General features: G+C 45.0%; 1 protein-coding gene across 4 annotated transcripts in view; it reads left to right on the top strand.

Annotated features, from left to right (window-relative positions):
* Positions 1-22,564, top strand: part of mier2 (mesoderm induction early response 1, family member 2) — a 114,221-nt gene that overhangs the window by 57,732 nt on the left and 33,925 nt on the right. For all 4 annotated transcript variants that reach the window (XM_084310077.1, XM_084310078.1, XM_084310076.1 and 1 more), the window contains exons 5-7: positions 6,413-6,492; positions 16,648-16,717; positions 20,237-20,388. In XM_084310077.1, coding sequence (XP_084166203.1) covers positions 6,413-6,492; positions 16,648-16,717; positions 20,237-20,388 — 302 coding nt within the window. The remainder of the gene's footprint in view (positions 1-6,412; positions 6,493-16,647; positions 16,718-20,236; positions 20,389-22,564) is intronic.

Genomic DNA, 22,564 nt, shown 5'->3' with positions numbered 1-22,564 from the left:
TGCTGTAGATATTTCTTGATAAATCACATCGAGATATGTAAGAGACCAAACCTTCCTGCACATTTTTTCCGGTTGAAACCAGCGTGATGCGATCAGTTTTTTAGCTACTGTGATACCCGATAAAACCAATCTCTTTAGCTGTGGATTTACTGCAAACTCAAAAACATCATTCAATAGTAATACAGAGGGGTGTACTGGTATATTCCAAGATACGAGTTTTGATATTTGATGGGTCACATCTTTCCAGAATGCCTTAACTGGTGGGCAGTCCCAATACATGTGCATAAATGTCCCTTCGTCTCCATTTGTACATTGGGAGCATTTTGAGTCTTGTCGATATTGGCTTTTTTACCGATTCCGATATTGTCCAACTCTTAATTTCCGATACCGATATCAACCGTCCCCGTCCAAAAAACTGAATAATTTCAGGTAACTAATAATTTCACTGGATATATATATAACAAATATTGTTATTGTTTTTATTTATTTTTTAAACCGATACCGATATTTTCCGATATCACATTTTACCTGCGATATCGGCCGATAATATCGGTCGGCCGATAATATCGGACATCCCTAGCCACGACCCCACGCCGCTAGCCCGCCCCCTTTTGCCGCGAGCGCGGCAGGAACCTTCAAGTTCCCTGGTGCAAAATAAATCTGGTAGTTGGTTTATGACGTTAATTAATAATAAACACTGTTAGGACTCTTAATAATAAACACTGTTAGGACTATCTGACTCTTAATAATAAACACTGTTAGGACTATCTGACTCTTACTAATAAACACTGTTAGGACTATAAACACTGTTAGGACTATCTGACTCTTAATAATAAACACTGTTAGGACTATCTCGATTCACGCGTCACTACTGTAACTAGAAACTCTGGGTGTCACTGGAGCTGCGTATTGCTGGCTCTCATATTTGCGAATACAACAGCGTTCACCCTGATGTAAACAATTCTACAACGGAAGACGGCCGCTGCCGCGGGCGGCGCAACTCTCTGCCGCGCGGCAGCGCGGTCACGTGGCCGTGTGGCCAATCAGAGAAACGCTGAACACAAGTTGGTTGCCTTTAATATTCACGCGGCAGCCACTGCTCTCTAAGCAGTGACTAACAGTGAATAACGGTAACTAACAGTAACTAACGGTAACTAATGGTAACTAACGGTAACTAACAGTGACTAACAGTAACTAACAGTGACTAACAGTGACTAACAGTAACTAACGGTAACTAACGGTAACTAACAGTAACTAACAGTAACTAACTAACTAACTAACAGTAACTAACAGTGGCTAACAGTGACTAACAGTAACTAACAGTGACTAAAAGTAACTAACAGTGACTAACAGTAACTAACAGTGACTAACAGTAACTAACTGTAACTAACAGTAACTAACTGTAACTAACTGTAACTAACAGTAACTAACTGACTAACCGTAACTAACTGACTAAGTGACTAACAGTAACTAACTGACTAAGTGACTAACCGTAACTAACTGACTAACAGTAACTAACAGTAACTAACTGACTAACAGTAACTAACAGTAACTAACAGTGACTAACGGTGACTAACAGTGACTAACTGACTAACAGCAACTAACAGTGACTAACAGTGACTAACAGTGACTAACTGTAACTAACAGTAACTAACTGACTAACAGTAACTAACGACTAACAGTAACTAACTGTAACTAACAGTAACTAACAGTAACTAACTGACTAACAGTAACTAACAGTAACTAACTGTAACTAACAGTAACTAACTGACTAACAGTAACTAACTGACTAAGTGACTAACAGTAACTAACTGACTAAGTGACTAACAGTAACTAACTGACTAACAGTAACTAACTGACTAACAGTAACTAACTGACTAACAGTAACTAAGTAACTAACTGACTAACAGTAACTAACAGTAACTAACTGACTAACAGTAACTAACAGTAACTAACTGACTAACAGTAACTAACTGACTAACAGTAACTAACAGTAACTAACTGACTGACAGTAACTAACAGTAACTAACAGTAACTAACTGACTAACAGTAACTAACTGACTAACAGTAACTAACAGTAACTAACTGACTAAGTGACTAACAGTGACTAACAGTAACTAACAGTGACTAACTGTAACTAACAGTAACTAACAGTAACTAACAGTAACTAACAGTGACTAACTAACAGTAACTAACAGTAACTAACAGTAACACTGACTAACAGTGACTAACAGTGACTAACAGTAACTAACTGAAACTAACTGTAACAAACAGTGACTAACAGTAACTAACTAACAGTAACTAACTGACTAACAGTGACTAACCGTAACTAACAGTGACTAACTGACTAACAGTAACTAACGGTAACTAACAGTAACTAACTAACTAACTAACTAACAGTAACTAGCTAACTAACAGTAACTAACAGTGACTAACAGTAACTAACAATGAATAACGGTAACTAACTGTAACTAACAGTAACTAACAGTGACTAACGATAGGTTATGTATATAACCTAGTTATATGAGCGTCCTGCTCTTCGCCATCGAGATATACCTCATCTCCAGTACCTAGTGTACTCCATCAACGAATAAAACAAATACACCCAGCACCTGCCAGGCCCCGCCCTAGTGACGTACTATATAGCACTAGGCGTGGTCACCACTCGCTCTTCCTCGGAAAACCGTTTCCAAAAGAAAAGTTTCCCCAAGGGACCTCAGGGCAAGCTAAGAGCAGGACACTCAGCCAGTACTCCTATAACTAGGTTATATACATAACCTATCGTTATATAGTCGTACTGGCGAATTGCGTCCTGCTCTTCGCCATCGAGATATGGGGACAGAGCAGACGCGAGGACCGACAAATGCACCCCCTGAGGCACCGAAAGCCCACATCAGGGGGGAGGGGAGTCCCGTCACCCCTCCTTCCTAGTGAAGAGGGGGCGGCAGTCAACTCCACCCAAGTGCGAAAAAGAGGGAACTAGAACCTCTTAAACGCACAGCACAGGCGGGACCACGTGTGACACATCACATTGTGGCCCACACCCACACACCCCTGCTACCCCACCGAAGGACGGGAAGCAGGAGAGGTTCCAGACCTCAGAACCGCCTGGGAGACAGAACCCCCGGTCATGTCCATGAGGTAAAACCTTACGAAGGGACCCGGTGAGGACCATGAAGCCGCAGCACAGATGTCCTCCACCGAGGCCCCACCCAGCAGGGCGGCAGAGGCCGCCACCCCACGAGTGGAGCGCGCCCTGACACCCCCAGGGGGGGCCAGCCCAGCCAACGTGTAGCAATGGGCAATGCCCTCGCACAACCAATGGGACAGGCGCTGTTTCGACAGTGCCTTACCAGCGCGAGAGCCACAGCAACAGACAAAAAGTTGATCAGTAGCCCTGAGGCCCTGAGTACGGCTGAGGTAAATCCCCAAGCCCGGACCGGACATGACAGGTGAAGGCTCGCCTCCAACTCACTAGCGTGAGGAGGCGGATGAACGCCTGAACCATAATATCCCTGGAGCGGAAAGAGCTCCGGATATTCTTTGGCACGAAGACTGGATTAGGCCTCAGAGTGGCACCGCTATCGAAACGAATAGCCAGACACTCAGGCCGCACCGAGAGAGCACAGAGCTCACCCACGTGCTTAGCGGAGGTGACGGCCAGCAGGAACGCAGTCCCAAAGGCCTTGCTCAAGAGGCTCAAACGGGGCCTCGGACAACCGACCGAGGACCAATTGAAGATCCCAACTCGGAGCCAGAGAACGTTTCACCGGCTTAAGGCGCCGAGCGCCAAGCAGTAACGCTTCACAAGAGGGTGGCCTTACACCACTCTTGGAAAATACGCCACCTACCCGCGTAACCCGCGATAGTGGAGGGAGCATGCGCGTTCCGGATGGTACCATCCTCTCCAGACTCACCCTCTCACCAGCCAACCCATCAGTGGCTGGCCCAGCACAGGGAACTAACACAGAGACCCGTGCGCTTGAGAGAGGGCCCGCGATGACCAAGGAACAGGCCATGACGGGGATACCAAGAGCTGGATCAGGACCGGGAACCACACAGCTGCGCCCCGGTCCGGCGCAATCAGGATCAAGGACCTGCGCTCCTCAACGTACCCGCCCCAACAACTGACCTAACAGATGTATGGGGGAAAGAATCCCAGGCGGCACGGCATCGGTCCCAGACCTGCCTGACTATGTCCGGACGTAATCCCCACCCGTCAGGGTGAGGACCGCCCCGCGACATCACACCTGTACCCACATTCACCCTGCCGGGGATGTGGAGAGCTGTCTGTCGATATACTGATCAAACACCGTTTGAGGACCAGAAGGACCGCTTTCAATACCAACACATTGAACGTAGCGCAGACCGGGCAGCATGGCTTGCCAGCTGCCCCCTACTGCGTTGGCCCGACGCGTCTCCAGTGAGGGAGACGTCGGTGAAAAATGTGACATGTGGCAGCCTACTGCCCATGGGGACCCCCCTGGTGAGGACCCCAGGCCCCGCCACCAGACACAATTTTTTACAGAAAAAACAGCAATTCGAACACAGTTACTAATCGCTGCCAATTCCATACCGTGGTGGTACAGGCTTTAACAACCCACCAGCCACTCGCCGGGCCGACCCACCTCATGGCGTCGGCCGGGCGGGGCACTGTTTCAACATGTCAAAAGCAAAGGACTGATGCTAACACGGAGCACCAGTGGTGGTTGCAACCAGCAACCTCCACTGTGGTGTGCACCATGAAGGGGTTAATGAATAAATGAACTAACACCACCAATATACTGTAGAATGGGCTAGCCCATGCACACAACGTTAAAGGGATGCGGACCAGAGAACCAGTCCCGCATTCATTCATAATATTCACAAACAGCACACCAGCCCTAGACCTCAGCCCATTTACCCATGAAAAGGTAAACAAAGCCCCCCCGCAATACTCCCCCAGTAGACACCGATTGACCATCAGCATGAATGGTTAAGAGGAGGGAAGACTGTAGTGTAGACAGACATTCCCGCAGCAGGGAGACAAAACAGAAACAGTAGCCCAACATAGCATAGTGTTAGCCGCGCGCTCCAGGATAACAAGGAAAACAACAACGTTTACCCAGATATCCCGCCGCTTGCGCCAATACACAACTCGGTTGTCTCCCGGGACAACTCGAGCACATCACAAACGCCAGCATTGTCATGCCTAGTGACATCCCACAGCGGGGAACAGTAGAACAGTGACCCAGCATTATAGCATTTAGTATTAGCAGCGCGCTCCAGGACAGCCTGGGAAACATCCACCTCAGAGGGACGTTTACCCAAACATCCAGCCCCTGGCGCCGATATACAACTCGGTTGTCTAACAAACAACAAGCAGCAATACTAACACCAGCGTTAATGCCCAGTGGCGCAGATCCTACCTTGTGTGAGGTAGCTCGATAGCTACACCTCACACGCCGTCCCTCTGTCTGCTGTCAACAAGACGAGGAGACTACAGACTCAACGCTGAGATGCATCGAAATCCCGCTGCAGAGTCTCAGAACCCATACGAGCGCCGTCAGAACATGCCGCGAAGATTCCAGGGGTAGGCAGATCTCCGGTAAGCACTCAACATTGCGTAATTTCTCTAAACTTTTCATTACAACTAGTTTCACAGGGTGCAAGCATCCGCCATGATGGAAACGAAAATAGAGGAAGAGCGAGTGGTGACCACGCCTAGTGCTATATAATACGTCACTAGGGCGGGGCCTGGCAGGTGCTGGGTGTATTTGTTTTATTCGTTGATGGAGTACACTAGGTACTGGAGATGAGGTATATCTCGATGGCGAAGAGCAGGACGCGATTCGCCAGTACGACTATATAACAGTAACTAACAGTAATCAGTAGGGGTTTAACGATGCGACCTCACAACGATTCGATTCGATTACGATTATTCAGGCAACGATTCAATGCATCATGAAATCTCTTCATTTGACCACGATTCGATTCGATGGATTTTCGATAAATTTTTTATACATTTTCTATCAGTTAATTCCCCCAAAAATGTTGAATACACAAATGTGGCTGGGGGAACTGATTCACTCAGCATGAATGGACTATAGGTCAATAAAAACTATACACACACAACATTATTTTTTTATTCCGATAAATTTTGATTATAATCGATTCTAACATACCGGATATTTATCGATCTAAGCAGTAACTAACAGTGACTAACAGTAACTAACTGTAACTAACAGTAACTAACAGTAACTAACTGTAACTAACAGTAACTAACAGTAATCAGCGACATCCAACATGTTATTTTTTAACTATGAGAGTTCCAAAATGTATTGGATGGATTTTGTCCTTCAACTGGTTTGCTTAAAAAGTGACCCATCTCTGTAGCCATTTGTGTTCATCTGAGCCCCTCCTCCTCTATCAGGTGGCGACAAAGACACGCGAGTCAGCTCCTCAGACGAAGACTCGGACGACGGCTCCATTCCCACCGATGATGGATGTAAGGTGAGTCAACGCCCCGGCCAATGCAGGTCTGCTCACATGCTCAGGATACCAAGGATTCTACTCAGGATTCTATCTCAACTTATGACCATTTGTTTGAAAGTTATGCTCCACATAGACACGATTGGCTTTGTCACTTTAGCAAAAACCAGATTTTTTTTAGCGTTTCCCCCCTTGTTTCCCGATCACCACCCAGGCCACAATTGTCGACGGAATTACACAATATCGCACAGAACCCTTCACATAACCCTTCAAGTGCTCATATTAAAGTGACTAACCTTCATCTCTTATCGTTTTCTTTGAATCATCGTGAGACTGAAGGATGCGTCAGCCCTCATTGAAAGACATTGGCACCAAAGTGCATGTCATTGCATCAGTTTAATTAGGGGTAGCAGGTGTGCATGACTCAGAGGGAGCTGTCAATCAACTCAGTACTGCTGACCTGGCAATGACCTCTCAGGGAGTTAACCCTTGATGGCCCCTTTTTGTATCTTTTGAACCGTTTGTCGTAGAGACTTGTGGGTTGTGGCATTGTACTCAGTAGGGATGTCCTCTTTCATTGGTCTATGTTGACCACTCCCCCAATCATTAGACCACACCCCCTTAGGACACACCCCCTTTGTGTATCTCTTGAACCGTTTGTCGTAGAGACTTGTGGGTTGTGTCATTGTACTCAGTAGGGATGTCCTCTTTCATTGGTCTATGTTGACCACTCCCCCGATCATTAGACCACACCCCCTTAGGCCACACCCCCTTTGTGTATCTCTTGAACCGTTTGTCGTAGAGACTTGCGGGTTGTGGCATTGTACTCAGTAGGGATATCCTCTTTCATTGGTCTATGTTGACCACTCCCCCGATCCTTAGACCACACCCCCTTAGGCCACACCCCCTTTGTGTATCTCTTGAACCGTTTGTCATAGAGACTTGCGGGTTGTGGTATTGTATACACCGCTTGGTTCGGCCCCTCCCCCGTATAATTTGGCCCCGCCCCTTTTTGTATCTTTTGAACTGTTTGTTGTAGAGACTTGCGGGTTGTGGCATTGTACTCAGTAGGGATGTCCTCTTTCATTGGTCTACTTTAGGCCTATAACTCACGTTCTAGGAATTACTGCAGAAAACGATAAAAACATACTTATATTCTAGAAGGTATTTTTGTATGAATGTATGAATGAAAAAGTATAACGTTCCTACATCCTGAACGATAGATAATCGATGTTGAATGGGCCATAGTAATGTCAATTTAGCAATACAATTTAAAAAGTTATAGCCCTGCAAAGAAGGTGAACATCTCCATATGCTTACAGTGGTGGCAGACTGGCTATATTGATGGATATAACCAATGGCAGGGAATGTGTTAAGAAGAAATGACACACACACAAATACACACCAAGAATACGTTTGTATTCTGGGTACCAAATTACACACACACACACAACCACAGAGCCAGATACACACACACTCACATTGGATTGGATACACATACACACACACACCATTATTGCCACATAGAGCAGTTTAGGAGACTTGGCGTCCACACAGACACACAAGCACACACCAAGGTTGGTTGGCCAGATATACGCACACACACCCACATTGGATTGTATTACACATCTTACACACACACATACTTTCACAAGCACGCGCAATATAGTTAGCACACACACACATCCACACAAGCCTACACCCACACACAGGCAGAGACATTTTACACACATACACACATCCACAAGGATTGCAACACGAGTCTAGGAGACACCCAGACACATTTACACACATATACACACACACACAAATTCATGTATAAAAAGGTTGTCTTGTGATGAATAAAATCAGAGTATTGTCTAATGGCTGTTCCGTCGACAAATAAATCTCTCGCTGCGCAGGATTTAATTTTTTATTGAACTCAGCTCTGTGTCGTCTTTGTAAATATCACAAATTGGACTTGAAACCTATAGATGAAGTGATAATTACCTACACAACATAGACCAGGGGTGGCCAACCAGTCAGAGACTAAGAGCCACAAAAATTACTGTGGTACCACAAAGAGCCACACCATATAGTATATGGTGTGGCTCTTTGTGGTACCACAGTAATTTTCTCAACGTTTTTTTTCAGTCACGGCACCCTTCATGTGTTTATATGTCTCACCCTCTGGCCTCTGAAGTTGCTAATGTCTTTTTTATTTGGGCCTCACAGGGTTAAAAGTACCCTGTGAGACCCACGGTTGCAAAATTACAAAATCACTTTTAGCCATTTAAAAAAATAATGTTTATTTAAAAAAATTTAAAGGGGAACTATTTTACTATTTCTTTCACTATTTGGGCACTTTTACACAATTCCTGTGAGTCTATGGAACACCTAGGTTTTTTTTTTTTTTAAATGCATTGTTTTGTATTTCTAATCAAGTACTAAAAACCGCATTTTTCTACCTCAAGATCTTAATCTTAATTATTATGCAGCTGAGAAATCTCTGACATCACAGATATGCACATTTTCAGATGACTCAGTTCAGTGAGGGTGAATATTGTGAGAGGAGAATTGGAAGAATGCGCCAATATGAGAATTAGAGACATATATCCTATTAATATAAGTCCACATAGCTAAGAAACAATGGTAAACACTGAAAAAGGCCATTTATAAGATAGTTCCCCTTTAAGCACATGTATAGTCAATTGGTCCTGTTGTTCAGCCTCACAATGCTATTTGATAGTAAATGTGTTTATATGTCCCACCCTCTGGCCTCTGAAGTTGCTAATTTCTCTTTAATTTGGGCCTCACAGGGTTAACCTCTTAAGCCCGAGATATACAGTAAAAGTGTATATTTTCAGCATTACGTTTGTTTACCAATTATTTTAACTGTTATTAGTGAAATATAAGATTATAGAAATCTCAGGGCATTGAGTCGGAAACCGGCGCATATTGACAGGAGGAAGTGGCACATCCAAAAGTGAGTGTAGTCTTTTGAAGGAAGAGACTCAGGGCTTTCAAATTTCGAAAAACGACCCTACCCAGCTCACACCAGCCCCTGTCAATCATCTGACTTCTGGATTTACTTTTTAATTTCTCTTATTTTTTGGGATTATCTCCCACAAACCTGAACGTTATTGCCATAAAACAGAACGCAGTTAGTTTCTCTACCTTTCTGTGAACGTCTTGCAAAAAACGGTGTTGCAATATGATGAAAAATTGGGGAGAAATTTACATTATAAAAAAGATGGCAGAATTCAGTACTGTATCTACAAAACCTTCTGTTTAATCATCTTCCCTTTATTCATTTGCTTAGATTTTTCAGGTCTGGTCAATTTTAGCATGGTGTTATTCACAGTCAAAGATAAACATTTTTTTTAAATAGAATTGATATTCTCCTTTGGTTCATTACAATTTACTCAAGCCTAGTAACAGACACACTATTTCTGACACTGATCCATTATGTCCCTAGATTCAGATACCAAGAACATGCAAATGGACAATTTAAAAAAAAAATTATTTGTATTATACGTCCTTGTGGAATGAGTGACATAAAAAAAAATTAAAAAAAAAAATGGGTGGAAGAGCTGCACATTGACGGGCAAAGAGCTGAATGCGGCTCGCGAGCCGCGGGTTGGCCATATAGATTATCGATTGCCGTTTATTCCCTAGACACGCTATATTAAAAAATGCAACTGTATATGATCGTATACATTATGCCTCATCATGCGCGGAGGAAAGGGGGGGGGGGGTCGTTTATAATTCCCCGATCATCAGTAACTGCTTTATGTAGTATGGGTGATATATTGATCAGATGGTTTGCAGTGAAATGAATAAACAATTGGGCTGAAAATAACGTTAGTGTCCTCTTACCGTGCGTCAAAGAGACTGGCGGTGAAATATCCCAAGTATAGGACGTCGATCGCCTAGGTCCATTTCCGGTTTGTATGTCGCAATAAACGCCGAAATCATATCGATTATTAAGTTTATAAAGCGATCCATTATGTACATAGTGTCTGTCGGGAGCCTTGCGACAATATCTGATGGCCGGATGAATTTAATCGACGCACACCGGCCACTTCCTGTTGTTCCGAGTGTAACTCGCCCGACCATCCACCAGGCGGCGGTATTGAGCCGTCGTTGCCTTCACTTTTAGGGTCCAGCTGCAGCGTCGGAGGTGTATATATGAATTATGAATGCCATGGCGAAATTTTTTTATATTGATCTCAATAACGATGTACAGCGAGATCTGGCGGTCAAAGCATGGCGGGCAATAACGCTTTAAAGCGTGGATGGCGGTGGATGTGTTAATGGTTCTGTTTTCGACAAATCTTTCAATTTCCAACTGCATATGGTTTTGGCAATCTTTTCGACTGCGTATGCTGTCTGGCCACATTGATGTTGCAATCAATGTGCATGTGCTTTCTGCGACTATGTGTGTGTTGGTCAGTTGTTTAGCAAAAGCTTCTTCTCGACGCTTCTGTTAGTTCACTCTGGGACATTCTTATTATTTGTTATTCAGTTGTGCTGAATAACCCTTAGCTGACATATCTTAACCCTCGACCCACTCCTTCCTGGCCTAGTATGAGTTCATATCTTCATAGCCCTGCACCTCTGTCCAGTAACGTGACATTCCACAACATTTGACCGTGCCCATAGTTTGGCTCCTCCCCCTTTGTGTATCTTTTTAACCGTTTGTCGTAGAGACTTGCGGGTTGTGTCATTGTACTCAGTATGGATGTCCTCTTTCATTGGACTATGTTTACCACGCCCCCTTGGTTCGGCACCTCCCCATTATCATTAGGCCCGCCCCCTTTTTGTATCTTTTGAACCGTTTGTCGTAGACACTTGCGGGTTGTGCTATTGTACTCAGTAGGGATGTCTTCTTTCATTGGTCTATGTTGACCATGCCCATAGTTTGGCTCCTCCCCCTTTGTGTATCTTTTGAACCGTTTGTCGTAGAAACTTGCAGGTTGTGTCATTGTACTCAGTAGGGATGTCCTTTTTCATTGGTCTATGTTGACCACGCCCCCTTGGTTCGGCCCCTCCCCATTATCATTAGGCCCGCCCCCTTTTTGTATCTTTTGAACCGTTTTTCGTAGACACTTGCGGGTTGTGCCATTGTACTCAGTAGGGATATCCTCTTTCATTGGTCTATGTTGACCACTCCCCCGATCATTAGGCCACACCCCCTTTTTGTATCTTTTGAACCGTTTGTCATAGAGACTCTCCGGTTGTACCATTGTACTCAGTAGGGATATCCTCTTTCATTGGTCTATATTGACCACGTCCTTAGGCCGCCCCCCCTTTTTGTATCTTTTGAACCGTTTGTCGTAGAGACTTGCGGGTTGTGCCATTGTACTAAGTAGGGATATCCTCTTTCATTGGTCTTATGTTGACCACTCCCCCGATCCTTAGGCCACACCCCCTTTTTGTATCTTTTGAACCGTTTGTCATAGAGACTCGCGAGAGACCCTCTCCCGTTGGCCGGCGGTGCACAGGCGTCACCCACACTTTTACAATTTCCCCCGTGCGGAATTGTCTCATTTATTTATTCTTCTTTATTATTCCGCCGATTTTTGTCCAGTAAATCCTGCCAGAGCTTTCACACCACACACAAGTGTAATGTATCAAAACGACCGGCTTGCTCCAACTTGAGTTGCTATTACTTTTTGGAAAGTTTCACCGCACTGTTTGGCTAAATTAGGAAGGAATCAATGGCACAGTGTGATGTCACAGTATGATGTCATAATAGGACAGTTGTGATGTCACAGCATGATGTCATAATAGAACATTCTAGAACATTTGTGATGTCACAGTATGATGTCATAATAGAGGCATCACCCACACTTTCACAATTTTCACAATCATTTAGTGAGAACATCATGCCACGCCGGGGGAAGAGGTCTTGTGCTGCAAAACAACGCCACCTGAATACCTTGCTGCACTCCCAGAATATTGACAATATGCCGTTTGACTTCATGCCAGTGACATTTGTACCTGCAAAGGCTCTGTCAGACCATTTGCCATCCCAACAAGTGCAACCGGATCTGCACGACAAAAGGTCTGTGGATGTGACGGTGACACCAACTGTCAGACCCAAAACCGAATTTGGACTCCCAACCAGCAAACATTGTCTGCAGTCAGTCAATGCACCATCCACACATGTAAAGGAAGAGGCTCCACAGATGTCTGGTAAACTGTCTGAAGCTCCCAAAAAGAAAATATCTGAGAGACAGAGATATAGAACAGATAAAGAGTTCAGGAAGAGGAAGCAGCAAACCATAATCGAGAAGTACCAGAATAATGAAAAATATAGGCTGAAACAGAGGGAGTTGATAACTGAGAGATACAAGACTGATAACAAATTTAATCAGAAGCAGGAGACAATGAAGGAGTTGATGATGCAGAAGTACGGGACTGTTGAACAATTTCGGCAGACAATGAAGCAGGTGATGGTGCAGAAGTACAAGACTGATGAACGGTTTCAGCATAAGCACAAGCAGTCGATGAAGCAGGTGATGGTGCGGAAGTACAAGACTGTTGAACAATTTCAGCATAAGCACAAGCAGACGATGAAGAAGAAGTACCAGATTGATGACATTTTCAGAAAAAAGCACAGGGAACATATGAAGCAATATATAATCAAGAAACACAGAACAGATCCGCATTTCAGAATGGCGCATCACCCACACTTTCACAATTTCCCCGCGCGGAATTGTCTAGTTATTATAATAATTCATCCAGTTTTCTTTTAAGTGTTTTGGTTAACACATTAACTGCCACGCTTATATCCATCCATGTTTGATCACTGCCACCAGTCTAAGCCTATGGAGATGTTTACCTTCTTTGCAGGGCTATAACTTTTTAAATTGTATTGCTAAATTGACATTACTATGGCCCATTCAACATCGATTATCGTTCAGAATGTAGGAACGGTTTACTTTTTCATTCACACATACAAAAATACCGTCTAAAATATAAATATGTTTTTATCGTTTTCTGCAGTAATTCCTAGAACGTGAGATATAGGCACAAATGCATTATATAGATTATCAAATGCCATTTGATACCGATCCAAGCTATATTAAAAATTTCAACTGTACATGGTCCTAAACGTTATGACTGATCATGCGCGGGTGAACGGGGGGGGGTCGTTTATAATTCCGTGATTGTCGTTAAATGCTTCATGTAGTATGGGTGATATATAGATCAGATCAGTTTGCATCGATAATGATAAACAAAAACGCTGAAAGTCACGGCAGCCTCCTCTTACCGTTGGGCGATGATACTGGAGCAAACAGATCCCAGTTATTTGATGGGGATCGAGGTGATCCATTTCCGATTTGTATAATACTAATACACGCCCAAATCATGTGGATTATTGAGTTATGGCAGCGATCCATATCCACGGTGTGTGGCTAGAGTCCTGGGATGATATGCGAGTGGCCGGACGGATTTAGGAGACGCACCGATATGCAACCGGCATATCCGGTTTGGCAACTCGCCGATCATCCACCAGGTGGCAGTGTTGAAGCGTTGCAGAGTTGTGCCGAGTCCCACAGCATCAGACAAGGCTCCGTGAGTGAAATATGAATACCATGGCGAAAATATGAAATATGATCACAATAACGTCGTACGCCGTGATCTGGCAGAATTCACATGAACTTGAAACCCGTTGTACGACGTGAATGGCGCACAAAGTGTTAATCAGAGTGTTTACCAATCGTTTATTATTGTTGTTGTTATTTTTGATTACATCACTAACAAAATGATAAAAAAAGAAGACTCATTTAATCAGATTAATCACTTTATTCAAATTGAGGATTTAGTTTGAGGATACAAAAAAATTTGAATTATTATTATTATTATTTTTTTTATTAAAAACGAAGGTTCGAGCGTCCGTTCGAAAAACGCTGACGAAGTTTGAATCACTTTATTCAAATTGAGGATTTTGTTTGAGGATATAAAAAAATAAAGAATTCAATTTTTGAATTTTTTTTATTAAAAACGAAGGTTCGAACGTCCGTTCGAAGAACCCTGACGAAGTTTGAATCCCAAAAACAGGCTTCGGGGACAGCCTTACCAAACATATTAACACATTGGCAGCCACTGGGATGCGTCTAATATCACTCAAGACGACCAGCATATGTAAACAGACTTGGGGCTGTTTGTAGAGCTAAATCTATACTTTATAGTATTGCTATCTGTCCATTCTCATTGTCAATTGAGACCATAAACCGTCCCTTCAAAATGGCTTAAAGAAAAAAAAATTCATCAATACGTTCTCATTTTATAGCGCCGTGAATATAAGCGTTATACGGGATTCCGGCTAGGATATTTCCTGGAAGGCTAGATAAAGGGCTAATAGCTACTAACGTTATATCCAATGGCATTTCCGTTATACATAAGCTACAGTTAAAACTCAAACTGCATATGATCGGCACGATCCTCAAGCATGTATGCATGAAAGGGGGGGGGGGGACGACGATGTTGTTTCTTATTATTGATTACCAATAACCGTGTTCGTCTAAGTAGCCACATACGCTGGTCGCCTGGTTGAGTATCATAACAAGGCTCGATCGGGCTGTAATTTACGTGAAAAAGATCTTACCATGAGCCGGTTGGATCCCCCCGAGCATTTCCCCATTATCGCCATCTGGTAGATCGATATGTCCATTGGCTGATGATAAATCCCCTTATTGCATAGTGAAATCCGTGATCCAAAACGTATTCCAAGCTACAGGCTGCACATCCAGAATCCAGCTAACTGGAAACTCCATTGAAAGTAAAAAAATAAAAATAAATGCACCGTTCAGCCACAGGGCACACTGCATTATCGTGAACTCAAACATGTTGCGTTGTCATAATAGAACATTCTAGAACATTTGTGATGTCACGGTATAATGTGATAATAGAACATTCTAGAACATGTGTGTTCTATATATATTCAACAATTATCATAATATCTCATTGTGCATCTTGAAACGGTACTGAACAGTACTGAACAGATAGACTAAACAACATAGATTGAAGCCTGCATTTCTAGACCAAGATGCCTTGCCAAGCGTTTTGCTGTGGAAAGGTGAGTGTCCACAGCGGCTAGCTAGCTGTTGTACTTGAATACTGAATGTTAATTCAGGTTCACAGTTGACAACCCTCAAAGTGAGGATTTAGTTTGAGGATAAAAAGAAAAGTGAATACTTCGAATAAAAACGAAGCTTCGAACATCTGTTCGAAGAACCCTGACCAAGTTTGAATCCCAAAAACAGGCTTCGGGGACAGCCTTACCAAACATATTATTTATATTATTCAAATGGAACTCAAACATGTTGCGTTGTCATAATAGAACATTCTAGAACATTTGTGATGTCACAGAATGATGTCATAAATAGAACATTCGAGAACATTTGTGATGTCACAGTATGATGTCATAATCAAACATTATAGAACATTTGAGATGTCACAGTATGATGTCATAATAGAACATTCTAGAACATTTGTGATGTCACACTATGTTTTGATGTCACAGTATGATGTCATAATCGAACATTCTAGAACAGTTGTGTATCTATTCAACAATTCTCACAGAAGATCTCATTGTGCATCTTGAAACATTACTGAACAGATATTGAAATTATTTTATTGGGAAAACCACATTGAGATACAGTATCTCGTTTTCGAGAGGGTCCCACATTTTGTGCAATGTAATACATAACACAACAACAACAACAAAATAAATAAAGGACACATACAAAAACACAACAAAACAAGTACACATTATAAGAGGATATGTCTCATTATAAGAGGATAAGAGGATATGTCTCAATCTCCATCATAAAAGGCCTACTCCACGGCAGTAAAATAGACTAAACAACATAGATTGAAGCCTGCATTTCTCAACCAAGGTGCCTTGCCTACCGTTTTGCTGTGGAAAGAGACAATACAGAGACAATACAGACCCTCTCCTGTTGGCCGGCGGTGCACAGGCATCACCCACACTTTCACAATTTCCCCACGCGGAATTGTCTAGTTTATATTATAATCGATTCTAACATATTCAAATCGATGCAGTTGAATCGTCACATTAGAATCGATGCATTTTGATTAATCTATGCATCGTTACACCCCTAGTATTTGGTTCTGTGGTTGACGGTTCCTGGCTGACTCTGTGTTTGACTCCCTCCTCAGGACATCATGGTGGGCGCTATGTACCAGGCCAAGATCCCTCCCCTCAGCCCTTACACCTTTCAGGAGAGAGGTAAGACTCCTCCCCTCAGCCCTTACACCTTTCAGGAGAGAGGTAAGACTCCTCCCCTCAGTTCTTACACCTTTCAGGATAGAGGTAAGACTCCTCCCCTCAGCCCTTACACCTTTCAGGATAGAGGTAAGACTCCTCCCCTCAGTTCTTACACCTTTCAGGAGAGAGGTAAGACTCCTCCCCTCAGCCCTTACACCTTTCAGGAGAGAGGTAAGACTCCTCCCCTCAGTTCTTACACCTTTCAGGATAGAGGTAAGACTCCTCCCCTCAGTTCTTACACCTTTCAGGAGAGAGGTAAGACTCCTCCCCTCAGTTCTTACACCTTTCAGGATAGAGGTAAGACTCCTCCCCTCAGTTCTTACACCTTTCAGGAGAGAGGTAAGACTCCTCCCCTCAGCCCTTACACCTTTCAGGAGAGAGGTAAGACTCCTCCCCTCAGTTCTTACACCTTTCAGGAGAGAGGTAAGACTCCTCCCCTCAGCCCTTACACCTTTCAGGAGAGAGGTAAGACTCCTCCCCTCAGTTCTTACACCTTTCAGGAGAGAGGTAAGACTCCTCCCCTCAGCCCTTACACCTTTCAGGATAGAGGTAAGACTCCTCCCCTCAGTTCTTACACCTTTCAGGATAGAGGTAAGACTCCTCCCCTCAGCCCTTACACCTTTCAGGAGAGAGGTAAGACTCCTCCCCTCAGTTCTTACACCTTTCAGGATAGAGGTAAGACTCCTCCCCTCAGCCCTTACACCTTTCAGGAGAGAGGTAAGACTCCTCCCCTCAGTCCTTACACCTTTCAGGATAGAGGTAAGACTCCTCCCCTCAGCCCTTACACCTTTCAGGAGAGAGGTAAGACTCCTCCCCTCAGCCCTTACACCTTTCAGGATAGAGGTAAGACTCCTCCCCTCAGCCCTTACACCTTTCAGGAGAGAGGTAAGACTCCTCCCCTCAGCCCTTACACCTTTCAGGAGAGAGGTAAGACTCCTCCCCTCAGCCCTTACACCTTTCAGGAGAGAGGTAAGACTCCTCCCCTCAGCCCTTAGAGGTAAGCCCCCAAAATGCTTTATCCCCCCTCTGAGTCAGCTCAGTTTACACTACCAGTTTAGATCTGATCTGCTCTTTGCTGCATGAAAATGGAAAAAACAAATAGATTATCATACCGTTGTCACAAAGACATAAATCAGAGTAAATCCACACAGAGATATTGTAAATTATTATACAGCACCAAAGTATAGGGTGTATCTGCGCACACAAAAGGGTATTGCTGTCTGCAACCACCATAACTGCTACAGTTCTGATCCGATTTGGATGAAACTCCGACTGTAGGCCCAGGACCTGAAATTAATATCTTTCACAAGTATTTTATTTGAATTAATTTCCATAATCCCATTAAAATCAATGAGGGTAAACATAAACGCAAGAGGGCACTACCACACAAAGCTAGACTCCTGTAATCAGCTCTCAGGCAACACTTTACAATGTGCCAATGCCCGAAACAGCCTCGTATTGTAGGTGAAATACCTTTGCAAAAAAAAGATTTCCCAGCTAATCTCTTATGTTATAACAGTTTCATGTTTGTACGTTAAGTATTTAATGTTTGCATTTAGAATGTTTGCTATTTGGCCAAACGAGATGGCCGGTCAAAAGTAGGCAGAACACACATTAGGGGCAGAAGGCGCCGTGCCGTCTCTGGAGAAGGAGAGAATCCAAACCTTTCTTTACAAGTGAAATACAAATACCTGTGCCTCAACCGGGGCACCGGTTGAGAGAGTCAACAGCTTTAAGTACCTCGGAGCCTACATATCCGAGGACTTGACATGGACCACACACATTGACAGTGTTGTGAAGAAGGCACGACAACGCCTCTACTTCCTCAGGCGCCTAAGCCTAAGGAAGTTCCAAGTCAGTCAGAAGATCCTTAAGAACTTCTACTCATGTACAATAGAGAGCATCTTGACTGGCAACATCACCTCCTGGTTTGGGAATAGCACTGCACAAGACCGAAGCAGACTACAAAGAGTGACACGTTCAGCCGAACGCACAATTGGAGGGGGGCTCCCCACCCTCCAGAACATTTACAACAAGCGTTGCAAGGGCAAGGCTAAGAGAATCATTAAAGACTCCAGTCACCCGAACAACTGCCTCTTTGAACTGCTGCGGTCAGGCAAGCGATACCGGAGTCTCAAGGCGAGCACAGAAAGACTCAGAAGAAGCTTCTATCCCCAGGCCATCAGGCTGCTAAACGAACAATGAACACTACACAACAACAACCACCAAACGCACATAGCACACACATCCACACGCACACACTCACTTTAAACAAACACACTGTAGCACCCACTCCACACACTTTATAGCACACACCCACTTTAAACAAACACACTGTAGCACCCACTCCCCACACTTTATATTTATTGATGAAGGATTGCACTACAACTCGTACACCTTACTGTAAATTGTACCTAAATTGTACCTCATCCCATTTCTGCTTTGCACTATATAGTACTGTACATTAGTACACTGCATAGTATTGTATATTATATGGTAACTCAGAACATTGTACATATGTCTATACCGAACACTGTGACCTCATTTTCTTCTTCTAAATTACATGCTATACTATGTTATTTGATACTATCTTGTCTAGCACAGTCTCTGGAGCGTAACAGTAAGAAGCATTTTGTATGAAAGTATTCTGTACTTCTGTATGACAACTATTAAAGAAACTTGAAACTATTGCATTCATGAACCATTCAATTAAATCCCTCCTCTCTCTCCCAACCCCTCTCTCTCCCACCCCCTCCCTCTGTCCCACCCCCTCCCTCTGTCCCCCAACCCCTCTCTCTCTCAACCCCTCCCTCTCTCTCCCAACCCCATCCCTCTCCCCCAACCCCTCCTCTCTCTTCCAACCCTTCCCTCTCTCCCCCAACCCCTCTCTCTCCCAACCCCTCCCTCTCTCCCAACCCCTCCCTCTCTCCCAACCCCTCCTCTCTCTCCCAACCCCTCCTCTCTCTCCCCACCCCTCTCTCAACCCCTCCTCTCTCTCCCAACCCCCCATCTCTCTCCCCCAACCCCTCCTCTCTCTCCCAACCCTCCCTCTCTCTCCCAACCCCATCCCTCTCTCTCCCAACCCCATCCCTCTGTCCCAACCCCTCCTCTCTCTCCCAACCCCTCTCTCTCCCAACCCCTCTCTCTCCCAACCCTCCCTCTCTCTCCCAACCCCATCCCTCTCTCTCCCAACCCCATCCTTCTGTCCCAACCCCTCCTCTCTCTCCCCCAACCCCTCCTCTCTCTCCCAACCCCCCCTCTCTCTCCCCCAACCCCTCCTCTCTCTTCCAACCCCTCCTCTCTCTCCCAACCCTCCCTCTCTCCCCCAACCCCATCCCCCTCTCTCCCCCAACCCCATCCCTGTCTCTCTCCCAACCCCATCCCTCTCTCTCCCCCAACCCCATCCCCCTCTCTCTCCCAACCCCTCCTCTCTCTCCCAACCCCATCCCTCTCTTTCCCAACCCCTCCCTCTGTCTCCAGCGTATGACAATGAGGACCAGCTGCTGTGGAGCCCAGGGCCTCTGCCTGTCCAGACCGTGGAGAAGTTCCTACTGAGCGCACAGACACCTGGTGGCCAGAAGGGGGCAGCACAGTCACCCACACCAGGGGAGACAGTCCGAGACAACGAGCAGGTACTGTCACACCTGTAGCAGGAGACACTATGAGACATGGTACTGTCACACCTGTAGCAGGAGACACTGAGACAAGGTACTGTCACACCTGTAGCAGGAGACACTGAGACATGGCACTGTCACACCTGTAGCAGGAGACGCTATGAGACACTGTACTGTCACACCTGTAGCAGGAGACTATGAGACAACAAGGTACTGTCACACCTGTAGCAGGAGACACTGAGACACGGTACTGTCACACCTGTAGCAGGGGACACTATGAGTCAAGGTACTGTCACACCTGTAGCAGGAGACACTATGAGACGAGGTACTGTCACACCTGTAGCAGGAGACGCTATGAGACGAGGTACTGTCACACCTGTAGCAGGAGACACTATGAGACGAGGTACTGTCACACCTGTAGCAGGAGACACTATGAGACGAGGTACTGTCACACCTGTAGCAGGAGACACTATGAGACCAGGTACTGTCACACCTGTAGCAGGAGACACCATGAGACAAGGTACTGTCACACCTGTAGCAGGAGACACTGCGTCAAGGTACTGTCACACCTGTAGCAGGAGACACTATGAGACGAGGTACTGTCACACCTGTAGCAGGAGACACTATGAGACAAGGTACTGTCACACCTGTAGCAGGAGACACTATGAGACAAGGTACTGTCACACCTGTAGCAGGAGACACTGAGACAAGGTACTGTCACACCTGTAGCAGGAGACACTGAGACACGGTACTGTCACACCTGTAGCAGGAGACACTGAGACACGGTACTGTCACACCTGTAGCAGGAGACACTGAGACACGGTACTGTCACACCTGTAGCAGGAGACACTATGAGACGAGGTACTGTCACACCTGTAGCAGGAGACACTATGAGACGAGGTACTGTCACACCTGTAGCAGGAGATACTGAGACGAGGTACTGTCACACCTGTAGCAGGAGACACTATGAGACAAGGTACTGTCACACCTGTAGCAGGAGACACTATGAGACAAGGTACTGTCACACCTGTAGCAGGAGACACTATGAGACAAGGTACTGTCACACCTGTAGCAGGAGACACTATGAGACAAGGTACTGTCACACCTGTAGCAGGAGACACTGAGTCAAGGTACTGTCACACCTGTAGCAGGAGACACTATGAGACACGGTACTGTCACACCTGTAGCAGGAGACACTGAGTCAAGGTACTGTCACACCTGTAGCAGGAGACACTATGAGACGAGGTACTGTCACACCTGTAGCAGGAGACACTATGAGACGAGGTACTGTCACACCTGTAGCAGGAGATACTGAGACGAGGTACTGTCACACCTGTAGCAGGAGACACTATGAGACCAGGTACTGTCACACCTGTAGCAGGAGATACTGAGACGAGGTACTGTCACACCTGTAGCAGGAGACACTATGAGACGAGGTACTGTCACACCTGTAGCAGGAGACACTATGAGACGAGGTACTGTCACACCTGTAGCAGGAGACACTGAGACGAGGTACTGTCACACCTGTAGCAGGAGACACTATGAGACAAGGTACTGTCACACCTGTAGCAGGAGACACTATGAGACAAGGTACTGTCACACCTGTAGCAGGAGACACTATGAGACAAGGTACTGTCACACCTGTAGCAGGAGACACTATGAGACACGGTACTGTCACACCTGTAGCAGGAGACACTGAGTCAAGGTACTGTCACACCTGTAGCAGGAGACACTATGAGACGAGGTACTGTCACACCTGTAGCAGGAGACACTATGAGACAAGGTACTGTCACACCTGTAGCAGGAGACACTATGAGACAAGGTACTGTCACACCTGTAGCAGGAGACACTATGAGACCAGGTACTGTCACACCTGTAGCAGGAGACACTATGAGACAAGGTACTGTCACACCTGTAGCAGGAGACACTATGAGACAAGGTACTGTCACACCTGTAGCAGGAGACACTGAGACAAGGTACTGTCACACCTGTAGCAGGAGACACTATGAGACAAGGTACTGTCTCACCTGTAGCAGGAGACAGTGACTGAGACAACAGGCCGGCCAATAGAAAATATCAATCAATTTCAATTTCAAACCTTTATTTAAACTTGAAAGGCAACTGAGGTTTCCCTCATTTACAGTAACGTCGAGTGTACATACAGAGTTAAGCACACACAAAAAAGGCATATAAA

The sequence above is a fragment of the Notolepis coatsorum genome (genome assembly GCF_963971535.1).
Source record: "Notolepis coatsorum genome assembly, chromosome: 3".
Taxonomy (NCBI): domain Eukaryota; kingdom Metazoa; phylum Chordata; class Actinopteri; order Aulopiformes; family Paralepididae; genus Notolepis; species Notolepis coatsorum.
The sequence above is the reverse complement of the archived record's forward strand: the minus strand, read 5'-3'. Positions and strand labels throughout refer to the sequence as shown.